We start from the raw sequence: 20055 nt of genomic DNA, 5'->3' as shown, positions 1-20055 counted from the left end.
TGAGTGAGTGAGAGAGAGAGACAAAGTTGGAAAGGTAGAAAAATCGATTGAAAGCTATTTAATCACATGAAATCAATCTCTTCATCTTTTTCCTTCTTCTTCTGCTTCTTCTTTCACATCATTATCATCCACCTTTAGTCATCATCTTCATGGTCTTTCTTTTACTCTTTTCATGGTGATTTCATGAAATGTCTTATTTTTCCTCATTCTATCATGTCTTTCCACCATCATGGTTATTCAGGTTGTTAGAAAAAAAAAGTTTTTAATGTCTCCAGGGATTCTTAACGTATGATAAGAATCTTTAAAGAACTCAATGAAGATAAAGAAAATGATTATCATCATGTTCACCATCACCATCATCATGAAAGTACACTTTATCTTTATCATTTTGAAATCGTTTCATCTTTAGCCTTCTCATCATCTTTTTCAGATTTTCTCTCTCACTCTTTTACTATTCGTTGTATCTTTATTTGCTAGTAAAGTTGTACTGGTCAGTATCATCATGACCAGTAATCATTTATCACCCATTTATTGACCACAAAATCTTTATTCCTCATCTTTATCTCTCTCTCTCTCTCTGCTTATTTTTACCTCTTCACCTTAAACATTTCATTCATCTTTTCATGTCAAGTTATATTATTTTCATTATTACCTAAAATCATATTGTACTCGAAAATGGTGGTATGAGATTCTGGTCAATTGATAAACTACAATGGACTGACCATTACTCTCTCCCTCACTCTTTTCTCTTTCGGTTTAATGAACAATACATAAAACTACCCACTCAACTCCTTTTCATCTTCTCTCTCTCTCTCTCTCTTAATACTTTTCTATCCTCTTGGTCATCTTTTTTAATAAATAGACAACTAATATCTTATGTGTACATTTTCATAGAAACTCATAAATCGCCGTAATTATTGACCTTAGTACCTTTTAGTAGATAATGATGGTAATAACTTATATCATCTACTGAACATCATTTTTTTTGATATACTCCTCGAAATCATAGTTATTTCATCTTCAATCATCAATCATTATCATCACTCAGATCATCACCATCATCATCATAATAATAATAAGCATCAGAAACAATCTGATCAGATTAACTTTACCAAAGGTTGCGAAAGACTAACAATCAACAGATTAAGGTCACAATCAATGTAGTTGAAAATAATAATAAATTCTAATCCCAATACCAGAGAATCAATTCTTTCTCATAATTCAACCAGAATTCCGATAATCATAATAGTAATAAAAAGATCATGAAAGTTTGGATGGAAATATGAACATGAAAAAAAGTCTAGACACAAAATGATAACTTTCCAAAGGTTAATAATAATATGATCACAATACGATAATCAATCAGAACCAGAGATAAAATTTAATTCCAATCGGAATAATTTAACGAGAAAATTGAACAAGCAAAAAGTATTAAAAGAAAAATTCACCTACAAGGATTAATCGTCGCTCCAATAAGTTAATTGTTGTCAACTGTGTTTCATAACAATTAACACTATGATTATGATGTTGACATATTATCACTAATCAAGTTAATCATTGTATAGCTATTATTATTTTCATCATCATATCCAGTGGGAGTTAACGGTAATATTATCATCATCATGAAGATAATCATCAATGTGCAAAATGATTTAACCTTATAATGATTATAATCATTTCCCTTGTAATTGTTTGTTTGTTTGTTATTGTTTTCATTTCTTTGGTCAGTTAATTGTCCAAATTTAGTAAATAATAAGGGTAAACCATTAAGGTGAGTTAAGATAAATTGTTCACAGATTAACCTAAATGATGAACCATCATTAAGCAAACTGATGCTGAAAATAATGATTATAATTATGTAAACTAATATATAATTGACCATTAACTTAATTATTATCGGTTTAAATTGATTCTTATTTAATATTAATTAGAGTTGATTAAATAGAAACTAATTGTTTGAACTGGTTCAATTTAGTTTGTTCATTATAACCCTGAGTATCTCTCACTATTAGAACTGTCCATTAGTTGTAATACAATAAATATCTACAAACTGACCAACACACTTTAGTGAAATGAAAAAAAAGTTTTCAATTGATTGAGTAAATTAATCTCATGTTGTATTTACTGGTGATAGAAGGGAGTAAAACCAATCAACTGGACAGAAATGGTCAGTTCACTTTAATCCAATGTCCAACATTTATATATATTATTATCTTGCCAAGAGAAAGTAATTATAATGCAAAAGTTAAATCAACAATTAAGTTAATCTGTTTAGCATGTGAATCAACTACTCTAACTGTACTTTTCGAGGAATTAAATTGTTAGAACTCTCTCTCTCTCTCTCTCTCTCTCATCTAATTTACATGTTACCAGGTTACCAGGGTATCAGTTTAGTTACACAGGTAGTTGAGTATTTTCCTACCTTGATACTCTCTCTCTCTCTCTCTCTCTCACTTACCACCTTCTTATTATTGGCCATTTACCTGATTGAGCTACAAGTTTCCTTGGTCATGATGTTAATCAGTTTATCCTTTTGGTTTTCATACCTTTTTCTAGTCTCGGTCAGTTGTTTATCTCCAGTAGTTAATTTGTTTTCATTTTCTGGTCAAATTACAAGGTTAATATTGATATTACAGCAATCTCATATTATTTAATCTTCTATCATAATATATAAGAGTGAAACTTACAGTTAGGAGAAGTAGTTACTTGGAAAAGGGAAGTTAGTATAAGAACCGGATATCGGTGAATTCAGAGGATTTCTGATAATGAGATAAAAATGTAGAAGAAGAGGAAGAGAAAGAAAAAGAAAGGATGAGAATATAAAAGAGAAAAGGCTTTTACCATGTTTAATGCTTGTCCATACGATGAGAATGATAATGATGATGATGAAAAGTGGGTGGAAGGAGAGAGAGAGAGAGAGAGAGAGAGAGAGAGAGAGAGAGAGAGAGAGAGAGAGAGAGAGAGAGAGAGAGAGAGATAGATAGATGGGTGTTAAAGATGCTAAAAGGTAAAAATACTTAAAAGCAATAAAAGGTTACCTGTTTCCTTTTCTCTCTTTTTCTTTTTCATCTTTCTATCATCTTCATCTTCATCTTATATACTTAACTGGAAAAATGATATTGACTTAATGTTGAAAAGTTAATATTATCGATCAGATGAAGAAAAGTCTTTTCCTCTTACTTTTACATTTTCTTTCTTTCTGTGATGATGATGCTCTCTACCTCTCCCCTTTCTTCCTCTTATATCATCATCATTATCTTTATCATCTCATCTTTTCCCTCATGTAAAAGGTCCAGTGGGGTTGTAGGTCACGTTGCAATTTCTTTATAATTCTACTTTCACATTTCAATGAATAAGAACTATCTTCATCTCTCTCTTTCTCTCTCTCTCTCTCTCTCTCTCTCTCTCTCTCTCTCTCACTCATCCTACTTCATTTCACTCATATACTTTTATCATATTACAGCATTACCATCACCACTACCACCAACATCATCATCATCATAATATCATCATTTTCATGCTCTTTGATCATTGAATTTGCGTAGGTAGAAAGTAAAAGGTAAGAGTAGAATCCAAAAATTGAGAGAAAGATTTTTTATTATCCCTTCTGTTTATTCAATAACATAGAAAGATAAAAAAACATGAAGAATGTTCTGAATGAATATGAGAATTTTTGAGAAAATGAGCATTTTGAATGATGATGATGGTAAAAATGATGAAGAACAAAATGAAAAGATTATCAATAAGGTAAGAGGAATGAAAACAAAATCCTGCTAAGAATTTATGGAATAAGGTAAACTGAACACTGGTTAGAACTTAGAATCCAAATGATTGAAATGATGAGGGTAAACATGATGAAGAAATTTAATATCATTATATAATAAGAAATGATGATGACATAAAGATGATAAAATCTGCGCCATCTACAGATAAAAATCACCATGAAAATGGCAGAAATCGAGTTACCTGTTGCTATTAGTTACAATCATTTTCCATCTTACAATTGAATTGATCATTTCTCTCTCTCTCTCTCTCTCTCTCTCTCTCTCTCTCTCTCTCTCTACTCTATCACTTTTTCTCTCTAAATGTAAACATTTTCCATCTTCATCTCTTCGTCCTTTTCATCTTCATCTTCATCTTCTAATGTTTCTTTTATTCATTTTTCCTTTTAACCTTTAATATACTTTCACATTGCATATAATATATACATGTACTTTTCCACCTTTCAAAGCAAAAAAAATCATCATCACTCTTGACACTCTTACTCTTTCATTCATCATCATCTTGTACATATTACTTTGTATTTCTCATCTTCATGAGCTTCAGAACATTATATCCAATTGTTTAAAGTTTTCCTTTTGTTTTCTTATTCTCAATTCCATTTACTATTCCTAATCCAATTCAGTTTTAATAGTACACAAAAAAAACAGAAATGATGAACGATGAACTTTCAATAAAGACAACAACAAACTTTAGCTCCTTGATTTCTGGTTATCTTTGCAAATCTAAATCCAAATGTTTATCTCTCAAAAGTATCTTTCTACCTCATCATTATCCACACCCAAAGGTTTATCTTTTCATCTTCATCCCTTGATATTAACATCATTAGCTGAGAGAGAGAGAGAGATAGGGATGTGTAAACTGGTGGAAGATTTTTTTGTATATTGTTCAATTCATCATGTTTCATGGAGGTGGAAAAAGTAAACTGTGGTTACATACTTGTTATACAATTTACCTTCTCTCAAAAACCACTACGGTTTCGGGGTGGAAAATGATGATGAAAATTATAATGACGATGATGAGGATGATTAGGTAGATCATTTCTCTTCTCATCATCTTGGCACATTTATTTCTCTCTCTCTCTCTCTCTCTCTCTCTCTCTCTCTCTCTCTCTCTCATTCCTTTTTTTTTCTTCACTTCTTCCTTTTCAATTTTTTACTCTTGAAACGACTCTTAATTTTTTTCTTTGCTTTCTTCAAGCTTATACCATGAACATTCAGCTCTTCAGGCAATAATCTTTAGCAATCTTACATCTTGAAAGAATTTTCATCTTATTGTTCACCATCATAATAATTATGAAAACTGAACAAGGAAAAAAGCTCAAGATTAAAGTCAAAAAGTTTGGAGTAGTTGGTGGTGACGGTGGTGAGATAAAAAGAGTGGCAAAAAAAAGTTCTGATTATGATGAATCGCTTTTTAATTACAAGCTAATTGAGATCAATCTATATAATCTTTTACCTTTGTAGTTGCACTAATTATTTGATCAAAATCATTAATTAAATGAGCTTTTGATCAAATTAAAACTAATTAATCAACATTAACGGATAGAGGGAGAGAGAGAGTGAGAGTGAGACATTTTGACTCTGAGTTTAGGTACGAATAAATTTTGCTCGAGTGGAAAAGTGAGAATAAAAAAGAAACGAGAATTCATGAATTTCTTGATGATTATGATTGAAACTCAGATGAAGTTTTCCATCAGTAATGGTCAAAAGTTCAACGTTAATGATGAAAGTTTTTTTCTCTTTCCTTTAGTTTTTGGTGAAAGAATAATTTTCCCAACAGATTTGATAATTTCTCTTAGTTTCTGGTTTTATCAAGATATTTTTAAGCTCCAGAATTTCAGAGAATCCAATTGATGCATGAGATGATTATTAAAGTGAGAATATTGATAAACATGATGATTTTAATTATGATTTAATTGAATTTGGTGAGGAAGAAGAAAAGAACAGAAAATTTTCTTCTTTTCTCTTTTCTAATATTTAAAATGCTTCAAGGTGTTTGAAAAGTTTTATTCCAGCTTCATGGTAATATTTACAGGAGAAATAATGATAAATACTCAGGGAGGGTAAAAGAGAATGGCAAAGATTCTGGAAACTCATTTATTCTGGTTGATATTTTGAATGAATTTCACATGATAAAAATGATAATTGTTTCGTCAGAATGAGTAATGATATATAAAGATAATATCATTGAAGAGAGAGAGAGAGAACCAGTATCAGGTAGAGAATCAAGAAAGGTGAGTAGTGGGTGGAGGATAAGAAGAGAATATAAATTTTCATTCTCTCTCGAAAATGTTTACCTGTTACTTTCAGTTTTCTGCTCGAGTATCTCATTGAAATCTATTAGAACAACAAAAGTCTCATCATCATGGTAAACTGGGTCATCTTCATAGCTCTACTCACCTGAACACTCACCTTGCTGTAAGCACATAATAATTTTTCCCCCTAAATTCCAAGTTGACTGAATAATCATCATGATGATAAATTATTTTACTAAAACCTTGATTCATGATGGTGATGATAAAGATGATGATATGTTCATATAATAAAAATTTTGTTATTCTGTCAAAACCCTCACTCCAAATTCACTCCTAAATTTTAGGCTCAACTTTCAACAACAATTAGATCTGGGTTCATGATCATCATGAGGGTGATGATTAGTATCATGATAATTAACAATTTATTGAACATTACATGATAACAATTTGATTTGGTTCAGTTATTATTTGACTGGTTTATTTTTCTATCGATTCTGAATAAATCATATGAGACATGAGAAATCATCAACCATGATGATGGTGGAAAGTTAACAATTGATTAGTTCATTTTCATTAATAATCAAATGAATATTTGCTCAATTTCATAATTAATATCACAACAATCAGCAATATTCAATGAATAGAACCGTCACCAAGTAATCAGCTTATAATTTTGAAACTTTCCATGAAAACTTGAGAGTTTTTTTTTTCATCTTTACCATTTCCAAGTAAGAAAATAAGTTCATGTTACAAGTTGAGAAAATTTTTCTCCTGAAAATTTCCTCTTGGAACTTTACTTAAACATCATGTTATCTTAAAGGAAATAATTAGAAAAGTTCAAATAATAAGCTAACCAAAAGTTCATGATACATGATTCAGGGTTAACATAAATATGTATTCATTGAATAGATACCAAAAGAAGGGATTTTATTAATAATTATCAGGATAGATTTTCGTGAATTTTGATGATAAATTTAATCAACTGAATTTAAATTAAAGATAAAAATTAGCACACAATTGAAATTATGAATACGTTTAGTTAACACAAATTCATTTATAACCATATATAATATACAACATCCTCCTCCTTTTTATTACCAAACAACAAGAGTTACCATGATGCTGCATGATAATAAATGATGATAATTTCAAATTCTGAATGAATGAACACTGAACAATGGGTTGAAAGTGTATGTATATTATATAAACGTAACAACAGTAAAGATAATAATATTATAATACAGGGTGGATAGAATTGAGAGAAAAAGAAATCATATTAACATGCCAACATTTGAGTGTGTGAATTCAGGGTAATACAAGAGTAACACAAAGGCAACACAACAACAAGGTTGATGAGGATGATAATTCAGATAACAACTGAACAAAGGATGAGAATGATGATAAAGAAGAAGAAAATTATTAGTAAAAATGAAATGTGATAACATTGAAACCGGATAAGAATAGTAAATCGATAAGTTCCAAAGTCACGCATTCTCAGAGGAAGGGTAGTAATTCTTGTAATAATAATACTCAGAAGCATCAGAATCTCAGGTAGATAGAAAGTGGAAAGAAAAGGAGAGAAAGAAAGAAAGAAAGAAAGAGAGAGAGAGAGACTGTGGGTAGGTGGGTGAGTAGTAGTTGTAGTTTTGAGGATTGAATGTATTTTTTATTATCCTTTCATATATTTATTCCTGAATCTTTACCTCCCTCATCATCTTCATTTTCATCCTCATCATGATCATCATCAACTACAAACATGCTGACTTTTAGATAAGAGCATGAGTAACCTTTTAATATTATTAATATTATAACAAACTAATATTAACATCTCACCATCTTTCTCTCCTTTTCTCCCTCACTTACTCACTCAATTTATACCTTTTTTCCGTTTTCCTTTTCCCGTTTCTCTCTCTCTCTCTCTTTTTTCCACCTCCCACCCTGACTTTGATTCCAAAGAAGGCAGAAAAAAATAACACTGTAGATTCAGAATCACCATGAAATGATGAGTAAAAAACAACTTGATAAGATGAACATCATTTTACCTCCAATGGTAAACATTAATCAATTTCATTTTCACTTCTAACTCTCTTCTTGTACTTCATCACTTTTCCATCTTCATTGACACCGCCAGCACCCACTTTACACCTTTTACCTCCTCTCCATTCCCATTTCCTCTCTCTCTCTCTCTTTCTCTCTCTGATTCTCTCACTTTCTCTTCTTGATCTCTTGGGAGCGATGAAATCAACAGTTTTTTTCTTCTAAACTCAAAAAAACTGTCATTTCTATTCTGTGATACTTTCTCTCTCTCTCTCTCTCTCTCTCTCTCTCTCAGAATTTTCTTCTCATTCAATATTACTTTCATCTCTCTTACCTCCTTCCCTGCTGAACTTTCATCTCACTCATTCACTTGATAGAAAGGGTGATACATTGACAATTTCAAAAACTTTTTCAACTTTTTTCACTTCTTTCGTCTTTTTTTTCATCTTAACTTGATTCATCGTCAAAGGTTGACAGAAAATCGTTAGAACTCAGTAGCTTCGAGCGTAAAGCTGAAATTCGAGAAAAGAAAAAAAAAGTCTTAAACTTCCACCAAATAATATATATACTAGAACTTCCTATGGATCATGATGATTAAAATGAAGATGAGGATTATCTTGTTCAATCGATCAAGATAAATGGTAAAGATTTTCCCACAAACAAACAGAGGATATTAACAAAAAAACCTTACATATCAATTCAAATATAATTAATACATTCGGATTCTAATTGTTATAATCAATTGAGATAAAAACAATTGGATCAAGATAAAAATAACTGTTAAAGATACATAATCCATTTCGGATTATCTTTTAATCAACTTAAACTAATTAAAAATAAAGCAGAGAGAGAGACAGAGATTAGTTTCTGAGGTAATTGGTTAATCTTTCGTTAATCATTTTCCAATCACGATGATAAGTAATATAAATTGAACTGAATGGATCAATGAATTTTAGTCTTTTCTCTTTCTATTTAGATTATAATTATTGTTATTGAATAAAAATAATCTGTAGATTAATAATACATATTGACCATTCACTCAAAAAGAAGAGAAAAAAAAAAGTTTCAAGTTGATAATATTTTTATACATGAATGAAAAACTGGTCAAGTCCAACAATGACCCTGCCCGAATTGGACATACACGCAATTCAAGTCCGGAAGTTTCTGGTAAACTGATTAACCTGATTAGATTCACTTTCCAAATGTCCACCCACTTTACCCCACCCTGATTCCTAATTAGCCATTTAATCATTCAAACAAAATCATTAATCTGTTTCCTTGATTTCTTCCTGTGTGTATGTGTGTGTGGATTCATCAGTCACCAACAGAAGCAAAGAAAAAAAAAAGTTAAAAACAACATCAAGACAATAAAAGGTCAATCAACAACATCTTAACTATTATAATGTATCTTGACCATTATGTTTCATTGAAAATTGATCCCATGATAATGGTGAATATCTTGAAATATATTCAGAATGATGATGACGAGGAAACTGAATTTCAATGATATTAATATATGTATATATACATTATAATATACAGTAGCCAAATGTTAATATGTATGATGGGATAAAGTAAATGCAATTTGAATAAAAACATAAAAACAGCATTGACCAGGTTATTGTAATCGTCAGTAAATTGTTGTGTTGAGAAATAATAATTTGACTCATGAGGAAAATTATTATTATACAATTTAGATTTGAAACCTGGTCAGTTGATGTTGTTGTTGATGTCGATGGTGATGATGATGATGATGAGAATGATGAAAGGCAAGTGATTCAATCATGTGTACATGTGAATGTGTATTGTTAATATAAAAAGGATTGATTTAGTTACTCACATTGGTAGTGGACACACACACATACACAAGGTGACCACTCATGGGAAAGACAAGAAATGAATCACAAATGAATTCGATCAAAATGAATCAAAAAATCATTTCCACCTACTTACACACACCTTTCTCTCTCTCTCTCTCTTCTTTGAGTCTTTGACAGACACATCATCAACCCTACAACCACCCAATGAAATCAATGACCAATGTTGACCATCATCATCGTCATCATGATGGCGATGATGGAACTCTTTTTTTTTCTATCAATCTTGTGAATCATTTGTAGAGATAATAGTAAACAATACTTATGACCAATCTGTTGACCAGTTGAAAGGATGAACCAAAAAAAAGAAGACAAAAAATAAAATGGACCAAATGTTAATGTGCTTGGTCATTATTTGAGAATATTAATTACACTGGTCAGTGAAAGTATTGTTTTGATCGTGACGAGATGAAAAGGTTCCAATGACTTTTCTTATAAAATTCATATTCAATTTTACCGTTAGAATGTAAAAAACTATCATGAAAAAAAAGGTAAACATGTAAAAGAGACAACCAGGTAAATCATAATGAGTTTCATGAATTGAATCATGTTGAATTTCGTGAAGATGATACTTGTTGGAGAGAGAGAGAGAGACAATTGATATTCAGTGTTGTTCAGTGAGCAATTTATAACAGATTCAATTGGTTGTGTATAAGTTAAATGAGTCAATCATTTTGCTTTTCTTATTCTTTCCTTTTCTTTACCTTGTTTTACATTCTACAGGGAGAGAAAATTGAAAATTCTGTGAACAAAACTGTGAATACCCTCCCAATGAATTTTAGTACATGTCTTATATTATATTCGTAATACTTTAAATAACTTACACACTCTGTAAATGTTTCTCACTCTCTTATAAATCATAGTCTCTCCCTGCTAATACTTGTATCTTCATCATTGAATTCATTGAATCCTTTTCTTTATATATATTCAACATTGGAATCAAATTTACTCATCTTCATCCTGGTGTAAGTGATTGGTTAAACCAATTGTAATAGAAAATGATTATCACAGCAACAACGATAACAACAATAATATTAACGACAACAGAACTACATTAATCTGGATCAGAACTTTTTTTCCCACCTTATATATACTTAATCACCTTGTATACTTTTATTTAAAACTTTTTCAATTGCTCATCAGGTATTATCATTATAATACAATATCCGATTTATTGATTTAATTGTAGCCTCAATTTATATATTTGTAATTGAATTATTGTAAAAATGAACCAATGAAATAAGTAATGATTACATTGATTGATCATGATGATTATTACTTATACACTTATGATTGTTATTTAATCGTAAATTGTTTATATTAAATTACCTTTTTTCTTCATGATGATCAGGATGAACATTTGATTGGTAATAGGATTGATATTAATAGAAGGCTGAGAAAAAGATTGACAAGTTTGTGGTGGAAAAGTTTTCATGGTGGAGAAAAATTCTTGGAATTCTGAAGAAAAAAGAAGCAGAAAAAAATATAATCTAAAGATAACTTTTCTTTTCTTCATTACGTTCCATGAATCAACTATCCACCTACACTATTCCACTGACCATTGGTCAAGATTAACTTCTTAATTTGTTTAAGAATCAATAAATATTAGAAAAGTCAAACTGTTAGAATTAAAGTAAATTGAATTAGATTAGATAATAATGATAATCATTTCGAACATCTCATCGAATATGTTTAGAACTTTGTTATAAATTGTTCTCTCTCTCTCTCTCTCTCTCTCTCTCAAATTATCGTATTATTCATATATTGTTCATATGATATTGAACTTTATCACGTTAGGGAAAAGTATATACGATTCCTAATTTCACCTTATTCTAATGATATCTATCTCGTGATTAACTTTGATTTGTCACAATAATATATTAACAATCAACGTTGAATGAATTGTGGAAGGTTACAATTATCATCATGATCATTTTTCCATGATTGTTGTTGATTTAATTCGAATAATGATGATGATATAAAGGAGAAATAAATCTAATAAAGAGAGAGAGAGAGAGAGAGAGAGAGAGAGAGAGAGAGAGAGATTTTTTCTCTCGAACTCAGAACTGATAATAATTTCGAATAAGAAAACAAAAAGTTCTTAACATGATATCACCATTATCGTTCATTATTTTTCCCACCATTAACCATTGAAACAGATAAAGGATCAGGAATTATCATCATTATCATCGTTGTCATCCTAATCTTTATCATCTACAAAAAAATCATGAAGAAAAAAAATCTAAAAGTATCCAATCAATTTTATCACAAACTAAACCAATTATTGATTTGAATCTAATATTATCAACATGATTTGTTGATTATTATTGTTGTTCAAGCAGTTGGGTGTGAACAAAATCCTATTATTATCATGATACTCATAGAAGAGAGAGAGATGATGATGATATGATATATCAAAATGAGAGAAAAATATGATTACATGATAATTTGTGATTCCAAATTTAATATTATTATACACAATCGAGATTTAATCATGACTATAATCTAGTGATTAAAATGATTAAGGCTAAAATTAAATGTAATTGGTATTACGTTTACAAATATCAATTAACTTTAATTATAATTGAGTCTCAATCAGATTAATCATAATGATTATCATGTATTTATTATAATTAATCAAGTGATTATAATATTCATTATAATTTTTTCTGTTCCCTTCCAAGTGATAATTGTAAAGATTGTCTAATAATCATTTCAGTTTCTAGTCTGATTTTTATATCTATCATAATATAATAATAATAATAATAATTAGATGGAGATAATTAATTATTTAATATTGTTTCTTTTTCTCGTCACTTAAATATATACTATTCTAGTCTCGAAGTTTACTCGAATTACCCCAGGGACGAACCCTTAGTACACATTCACTTGATTTACCGAACACTGATCAGCCTCAGAGACGAGCATCGGCCCCGGAGGGCGAAAATATCACCATTGTTATTGATGACGTTGATTCGGCAGGTAAGTGATTAATCTTATTTTCCACCTTAATTGTGTTAACTCAATTGATTATTATTCTTCTTTTTTTTTGGATAACTTTCCCTCCAAGGGAAGTTTAAGAAGAGTGTTAGAACTTTTCTCTATCTCTCCTTCATCTTTTACTTTTCCATTGGAAACTTAACTGTTGACTATTTGTGGATTTAATTTCTCAATTAAATTGTTAATCTCTTGTAACAATCAAGATTGTAATTCAGTTTTATCTTACAAATTAAATGACCTTCCAACGCCCTCTACTAGATCTTTTTACCAACTCAACCAAAATAAAAAAAAAAGGTTTTAATCTTAACTGTAAACAAAATCGTTAATTGTGTTTATCTTTACCATTGATTATTTGATTGTTATCATTAATTAGTTTACCATTTTCTTTACAATTTATCAGATTAAATTGTTTAGTTAACTGTCTTGAAGCTTATTTATTTCCTTGTAATTTAAAGATTAAGGTATTGACGTAGATTTAAATTAGAAGCTACTTTTTTTCCTTGATTACAATTAATTGTTTAAAGATGAAAGTCAACACACAATTTAAACACTGAAAAACCTTCACAATTAAAGATAAGATAATTAATCAAACATGATTAAGGTAAATATTTTGCTTTGAAAGTTTGAAGAAACAAAAAAAATTTTCTTTTCCGTTTCCGTTGAGTAAAAAACAAAAAGCTTCAATCAATCAACAATTTATGTGAATATAAATTAGTTGACTTTTAATTATCCCAAGGATTAAATTGACTATTGTGATTGAATTAATTGTCTTTATATCCAATAATGTATTAATTTGTTTTCTCTATCCTTTTATATAATTGATTAATTTACTTTTAATTATAATTGTTACTTACCTTGATTCTGGTTCCTTTACATTAATACCTCAAGAGTAATCAAGGTTTTCGGGAAACAATTTAATTTAATTTGATTGGATTGGATTACAAATCCCCAGTTGACTTGAGTTACTTGTTTTTACACTCTTTCCTAATTGTAAATGATTTAATTGTTGATTGATTATTTATTATTCTGTGATTATTTTCCTCGTTAAATCTAATTAATACTTTGTTGTGTTTTGGTTTTTTTTGTTCGTTAGGACTTCGAAAGTCAAACTCTCAAATTGAACGAATCATTTTACATCGAGATGAAACTGACCTTAACCCTCGAACTCATGGATTTGGCCTTATTGTTATGGGAGGTAAAATGTCCGAAACCGATGGTAAACTCTACGCTTATGTGGCCTACATTGTGCCCGGTGGATCAGCTGATAAGATGTCATTAAAATCGGGTGATAAAATATTGGAATGGGATAGAAAATCATTGGTCAATTGTACCTTCGAACAAGTTTGTTCAATCATTGAATCTTCACAGAATACGGTTGAACTACTCATCGAACCTTATTGTCGAACGTAAGTAAATACAAATAGAGAAAAAGGAAGAATTTTTTTTTTCTTCTTCCAACAGAACAAGAGAGAAGAAAATTATTATTTTCTCTTCTAATTGTCTAATCTCAAATATCCAATCAGTTGGAAAATTATCTGAGAGAAATTCTAAAGGGAAGCAACAAATAAAAAGTTCGAAAACTTTCTCACTTAGATAGACTTTCGAACTTTCAACCTCCACCCTTAGCATTCTCACTTTACTTTCGAAATCGTTTCCTCCATTTTCTCTTCCTCAACACCCAACCCACTCCACCCTGAATCTCACACACACACACTCTTTTCCCTGTATACAATAATATGTATACAAAAATTTCCAACTTTATTTACTGACCGGAAAAGGAAATAATTATTCAATTGATTGTTAGTTTACTTTTCACTCTGCTTTTCAATTAGTAGAAGATTCAATTTCCTTTCAAGTTCATCTTACCATGAATTTAGCTTGGATTGAAATTCATTGATTATCTCATCATGTATGGAATGGTCTCTCTCTCTCTCTCTCTCCTCTCCCTCTCTATTAATATAATGACCAATTTCCCACCCTCAACTTCATAAAGGTAACCAAATGAATCTGATGATGTTTACAGTTACAGTTGAGAGAGTCTCTGAGTTAAATATTAATATAAGGTCAATATCTAACTTTTATTTCATTTCTCATAAACCACATAATCATGTTTTCACCCTAAGGCAATAAACTCATTACTCCGTATATCATTTGATGATATGTATCATGTAGATGAAGATAATGTTGATACATAATAATATTAAGTAAATGATGTTACACCAACTGATCATTATTATTATTATTATTATTGTTATTATCGTTTCAACTTGAAGATATCAAACAAAATTGAATTTATTTTCATCTCCAATTCTCAATACTGAATAATAATAAAAGTTCTGATTGAAAATGATGATGAACAACAATCAATATCTTACCAGGTAACATGTTGACCTTTGAATTGAACCTTTTTTATATATATATATACATCACTTTAACCTCTTTCCCTCATCTTGATCATCTCACTCCAGGTAAACTAATCAATAATGTTGAGTTAATATTTCGTTTGAAACTTTTCCTTTTCTTCCTGTGGTGTTTACACTTGAAACTTTTACATGATAAAAATGAAAGATCAACATTTTGAAACGACTCAACTTCACCCAAATATCAACCTCATCTTTTTAGATTCTAAATGAATTCAATTTCTCAATCTGAAAAATAAACATTCAGGTTATCTCATGATTCACGAACTGTTCATTTGATTCAGTAGATATTTTTTTTCTCCTTGCTCAATATTTACTGTTCTTATTTTCTATGTGATTATTTATTCCGTTGGTTTAGTTTCATGTTAGATGATAATAGAAATTGTGATGACGAATTTTTCTTTAATTTTAATTTTCGATTTTTTTTCTCTTCCATTGGAAATTGGATTATAACTCTTCCACTCGCTTTCTCTCTTGGGAACACAGAGAACGACGAGGTGCACTTATTCATCAACGTCGACGATTGAGTCAAGCCTTTTCTCAAAGTGGTAGTGATATTTACTCAAGTCCACCGGTTTCACCTTCCTATCGACGAGTGGACAGTTCTGATGGAGGTTCTACTGCAAATGTTAATCGTTCTGGTCGTAAATTACCTCGAACTCCTGAATCTATTCAGGCAATTGGCCAAGGAGAGATTCTTATCCAATGCTGGGTTGACCTGGAACGAAATGAGCTCGTGATAACCATTATATGTGCCAAAGGATTAACTACCAATAAGCGACCTTGTTTTGCTCGAGTTCGAATAATTCCTGAAATGTAAGAGATAAACATTAGAATATTTTGATAATATATTAACGACATAATTTCCATTTCAAATATCATTTTTTCTTCTCTCATTTTCTTTTTCTCATTACATTACCTTTTTCCAGGGGTTTCAAGTGCTGTCAAACTGAACTGAGTAATGGACTCGAATGGAATGAAACTGTTATCATACAAAAATTTCCAATCGAAAAGGTAAAAGTTGTGATGATTTCATGATGGATTGCGACTCTTAATGGGATAATGATGATGAACCCTTGATGGATCAACTTATTCAACTTTTCACTTTTTCTGACTGAATTTCTTCAATAGATTACAGAGATGGCCTTGGAAATTGGTATTTGGGAGACCAGTGGAACTTCAGATAAACCTGAACTTCTCGGTGAAACCATGATACCCATGGAAAGTGCAATAGCTCATAACACTGACTGGTGGCCTCTTCTTTTACCTCAATACCTTTACAACCTTGCTAGAAGTTCATCCTTGGATACATTAGGTAAAAATCACTCTTTCTCTCTCTCATCATCAATGAAATTTCCACCTTCTCCCTCTTCTCCCTCTTCTCCCTCTTCTCCTCAAAGTTCATTTAACTTAATACTTGCTTCGGGAATTGTTTCCACTCTATTATTATGATATAAAAAAAAGTTTCCACCATGAGATAAGTTACATTAGCACTGAACTTTTCATCTACAGAGAAGTGTTTACAGATTGAGATCTATTACTTGCCTGAATCATTTGCTTTCAGCTCTCAGGCATCAAGAATATTCAACATCCTCCTCTCCCCCCAACCACCTTATTCACCCAATTTCATGGAAATTAGCTTGAGGCCAGGAAAGAAAAGTTCAGAATCAGATCTCAACTTATGTATACCAAAATAGCTCTAAATGATGAGAGAATCTCTTAGGTAGGGAAACCATGAAAACCCACACAGTCAATTGTCAATTTGATGAAAAGCGAAAAATTGTCACCATGTTGGTGAAGAGAATAAAAAATTTTTCCTCATGAAATATGAAATTGAAGAGAAGAAGAAAAAAATGTTGGAAATTCCAAAAATCTTCCAATAAATACATAACATGATTTATCTGAGGTTTTGATATAATACAATTGAATAATATCAATAGTCTAATGAATTCATGATGATGAATCAATTTGATTAACCTTGATGATTCATCTGATTATCTTTTAGCTTTGATTTAATGATCAGTCTCATGTTTGGCTCTGAATTTTCATGTACATGTAGTAATATTTTTAACTTTTTTTTTTACTCCATCAAAATTGAATCTAATCAAAACCAGTCAATTCAGATCAATAATTGAAAGTCAAGGTTTCATGATAAACCTGAAGCGTATTCAATATTTAATATATATATCATTCATTCAGAATGATATTATCAGTTCTGAGATTTGATTGATTTTGAGATAAATTTTCATGGAAGAAAAAAAAAGGTAAATCTATTTGTAGATCTGAATTTTGTGAGTGTAAAACTTTGACAGAGAAAAATTAACTCAATGAGATGATGATTGAATCTGAATCAATCATGATTGTCTTTTTCTCTGTCACCATTTCATGATACTCATTAGAAAATTGTTCGAGGTTTTTCTCATCGATATTCGTTGATGATTGAATCAATATCATGATATTTATCGATTTGGAATGAGATGGAATTGTATCATTTTTTTGGTTCTCTCTTTCAATCTTTAATTTCATGATGATTGGATTGAGGAATTTCTCACTTTCTGGGAACAATTTAAACAAAGTAAACAATTGTAATTGACTGTGATTTTTTTTTCTGTTTTCCTTGAAAACAGCGGTGAAACCAATCGGTGGTGATGGTGGTTACAATTGCCTTTCAGAATCGAAATCTGTTCCTTCAAGTCGCCGAAATTCAGGTCGATCGGATATAGTTGACCCACTTCGAGTGATTAACAATTTAAATCCATTACTGGTAACAACTTCTTCACAAAGTGTAACCTCACCGACAAGAACCATGAGCCTAAGAATGGGAAGAACCTCAAGTGATGCCTTTGTCCACCATTCAGGTATCCAGGGAGGAAATGGTGGTATCGGCGGTGGAAGTGGTACTTTAATTACCAATAATTCAGGTACCAGTGGACCAACACCTAGTTTAACCCTTGAACCTCCACCTTTAAGTCCAAGAAGGAAAAGTGCTTCATCTTTAATAATGTCAAACGCTAATATGAACCGTTCATTTAGCCTTAAATCTAATCCTGATATATCGTTAACCTCAGATTCAACGATTATCGGGTCAACATCAATCATCTCGAAAGGTTCAAAGCGAGATGGAGGTTTAACTGGACATAATAATGACCCATCATCAGGATATAATAATAGTGATTCAGATTCAGAGGGTGGAACCTCTGAAAGTGATTCAATTAATACCTCAACATTATCACAAATGGATTGTGATTTAGGTAAATAGTCAATAAATTTAAATCAATTAATTGGCTCATCAACTTTTTCCAAGTTCCTAATCCAAAGACTTATTAATATTATATTTATGTTGATAGAAATTCACAATTAACTGATTAGTAAAAAAAATATAATCACAATAACGAGTGCAGAGGTTGGTGATCAAATCTTTAGTTAATTATGATATGATATTAAAGAAAAGGCTTTGATTAAACAAAAGAGATTAGTGAACTTAATCAAGAATTGGAATCGATATTTTTTCAATCAAAATAATCTTTTTATTCAGAGTTAATCTCATTTTTATTAAGCTCTGAACTCTTGCATTTTTCATGCTCTAATTGATTAATTAATTTTCTATTGGATGAAATTGATTAGATTCCAGTCGGATTGTTGGTGAACTTAAACTCGGCATGATAATGACCAAAGGTGTACTCGAAGTTGAAGTTATCGCCGCTCGTGGCCTTATCTCATCTAATCCAAAGCATCCTCCAGGTAAGTTAACAAAATATATACTACGTTGACCTGTGGTCACTTTGGTTTAACCTTTTTTTTTCTTGCGCTTCTCCCATATACAGATACTTATGTTAAAGCTTATATTAAAGACGGTTCTAGACATTATAACAAGAAGAAAACTCGAATCATTCAGGCCAATCGTGATCCTCAGTATCGACAATTGTTGAAATATGATGCTGGTATTTTCTATGGTCGGTCACTTTTAATCAGTGTTTGGCAAAGACACCGAGGATTTGAACATAATACACCTTTAGGTGCGGTCAATTTACCGGTCAATACAATGCCTCTAACAAAGTTGACCATTGGTTGGTACAAATTGTATGCTTTTGAACGGTCATCGTAAAATTATATCGATAAATGATTATCTCTCACTCTCTTTCTCTCCATTTTTCTGTTGACCAATTGTATGATAAAACTTGTTGAATATCAAGCTAAATGTTGCGATAATAAAATAAATCAATTTAAATTTTGTTTTCTACTTTTCGATTCTCAATCCAATCAATTTTAAGACAATCAAATATCAATTTAAAGAGAACTGTTTTTTTTATTGTTTTCAAGTCAACCTACTGTTTATCAAGACATTAACAAGATCCATTAACATCAATCTTAAATTGTTTCACAATTATAAACAATTTATTGATTATTTAATCTGAGGGTTGGAAGGTTAACTTTCTTCTCACAAGATGGAGCCATGTGACTTGTGAACTTTTTTTTCGAAAATTTTTTAGTAACATTTAATATCTAATAGATGGCACAACTTGTTCCGTGATTTCTATTGGCCTCATCAGCGACATCTAATGTTTATATTGTCTGATTATTAATTGTTGAGAATTTGATTATTTCTTTTCAACTGAATTATCTTTGGAATTTATCAATTTCTTTCTCAATGATTAAAGACTATTTGATTCTATGGTGGAAAAGC

General features: G+C 30.5%; 1 protein-coding gene across 1 annotated transcript in view; it reads left to right on the top strand.

Annotated features, from left to right (window-relative positions):
* LOC128393223 (uncharacterized) overlaps positions 1–19618 on the top strand; it is a 29551-nt gene extending 9933 nt beyond the window's left edge. Inside the window, 8 exon segments of the mRNA XM_053353345.1 lie at positions 12789–12933; positions 14045–14357; positions 15858–16187; positions 16301–16385; positions 16503–16686; positions 17999–18622; positions 18996–19112; positions 19196–19618. Of these exon segments, the coding sequence (XP_053209320.1) occupies positions 12789–12933; positions 14045–14357; positions 15858–16187; positions 16301–16385; positions 16503–16686; positions 17999–18622; positions 18996–19112; positions 19196–19476 (2079 nt within the window). The 3' untranslated portion in view covers positions 19477–19618.
* The last annotated feature ends 437 nt before the right edge of the window (positions 19619–20055 follow it).

Source organism: Panonychus citri, unplaced genomic scaffold (assembly GCF_014898815.1).
Source record: "Panonychus citri isolate SS breed McGregor unplaced genomic scaffold, ASM1489881v1 Contig00138, whole genome shotgun sequence".
NCBI lineage: Eukaryota > Metazoa > Arthropoda > Arachnida > Trombidiformes > Tetranychidae > Panonychus > Panonychus citri.
Note: the sequence above shows the minus strand (reverse complement) of the source record. Positions and strands in the feature narration are given on the sequence as shown.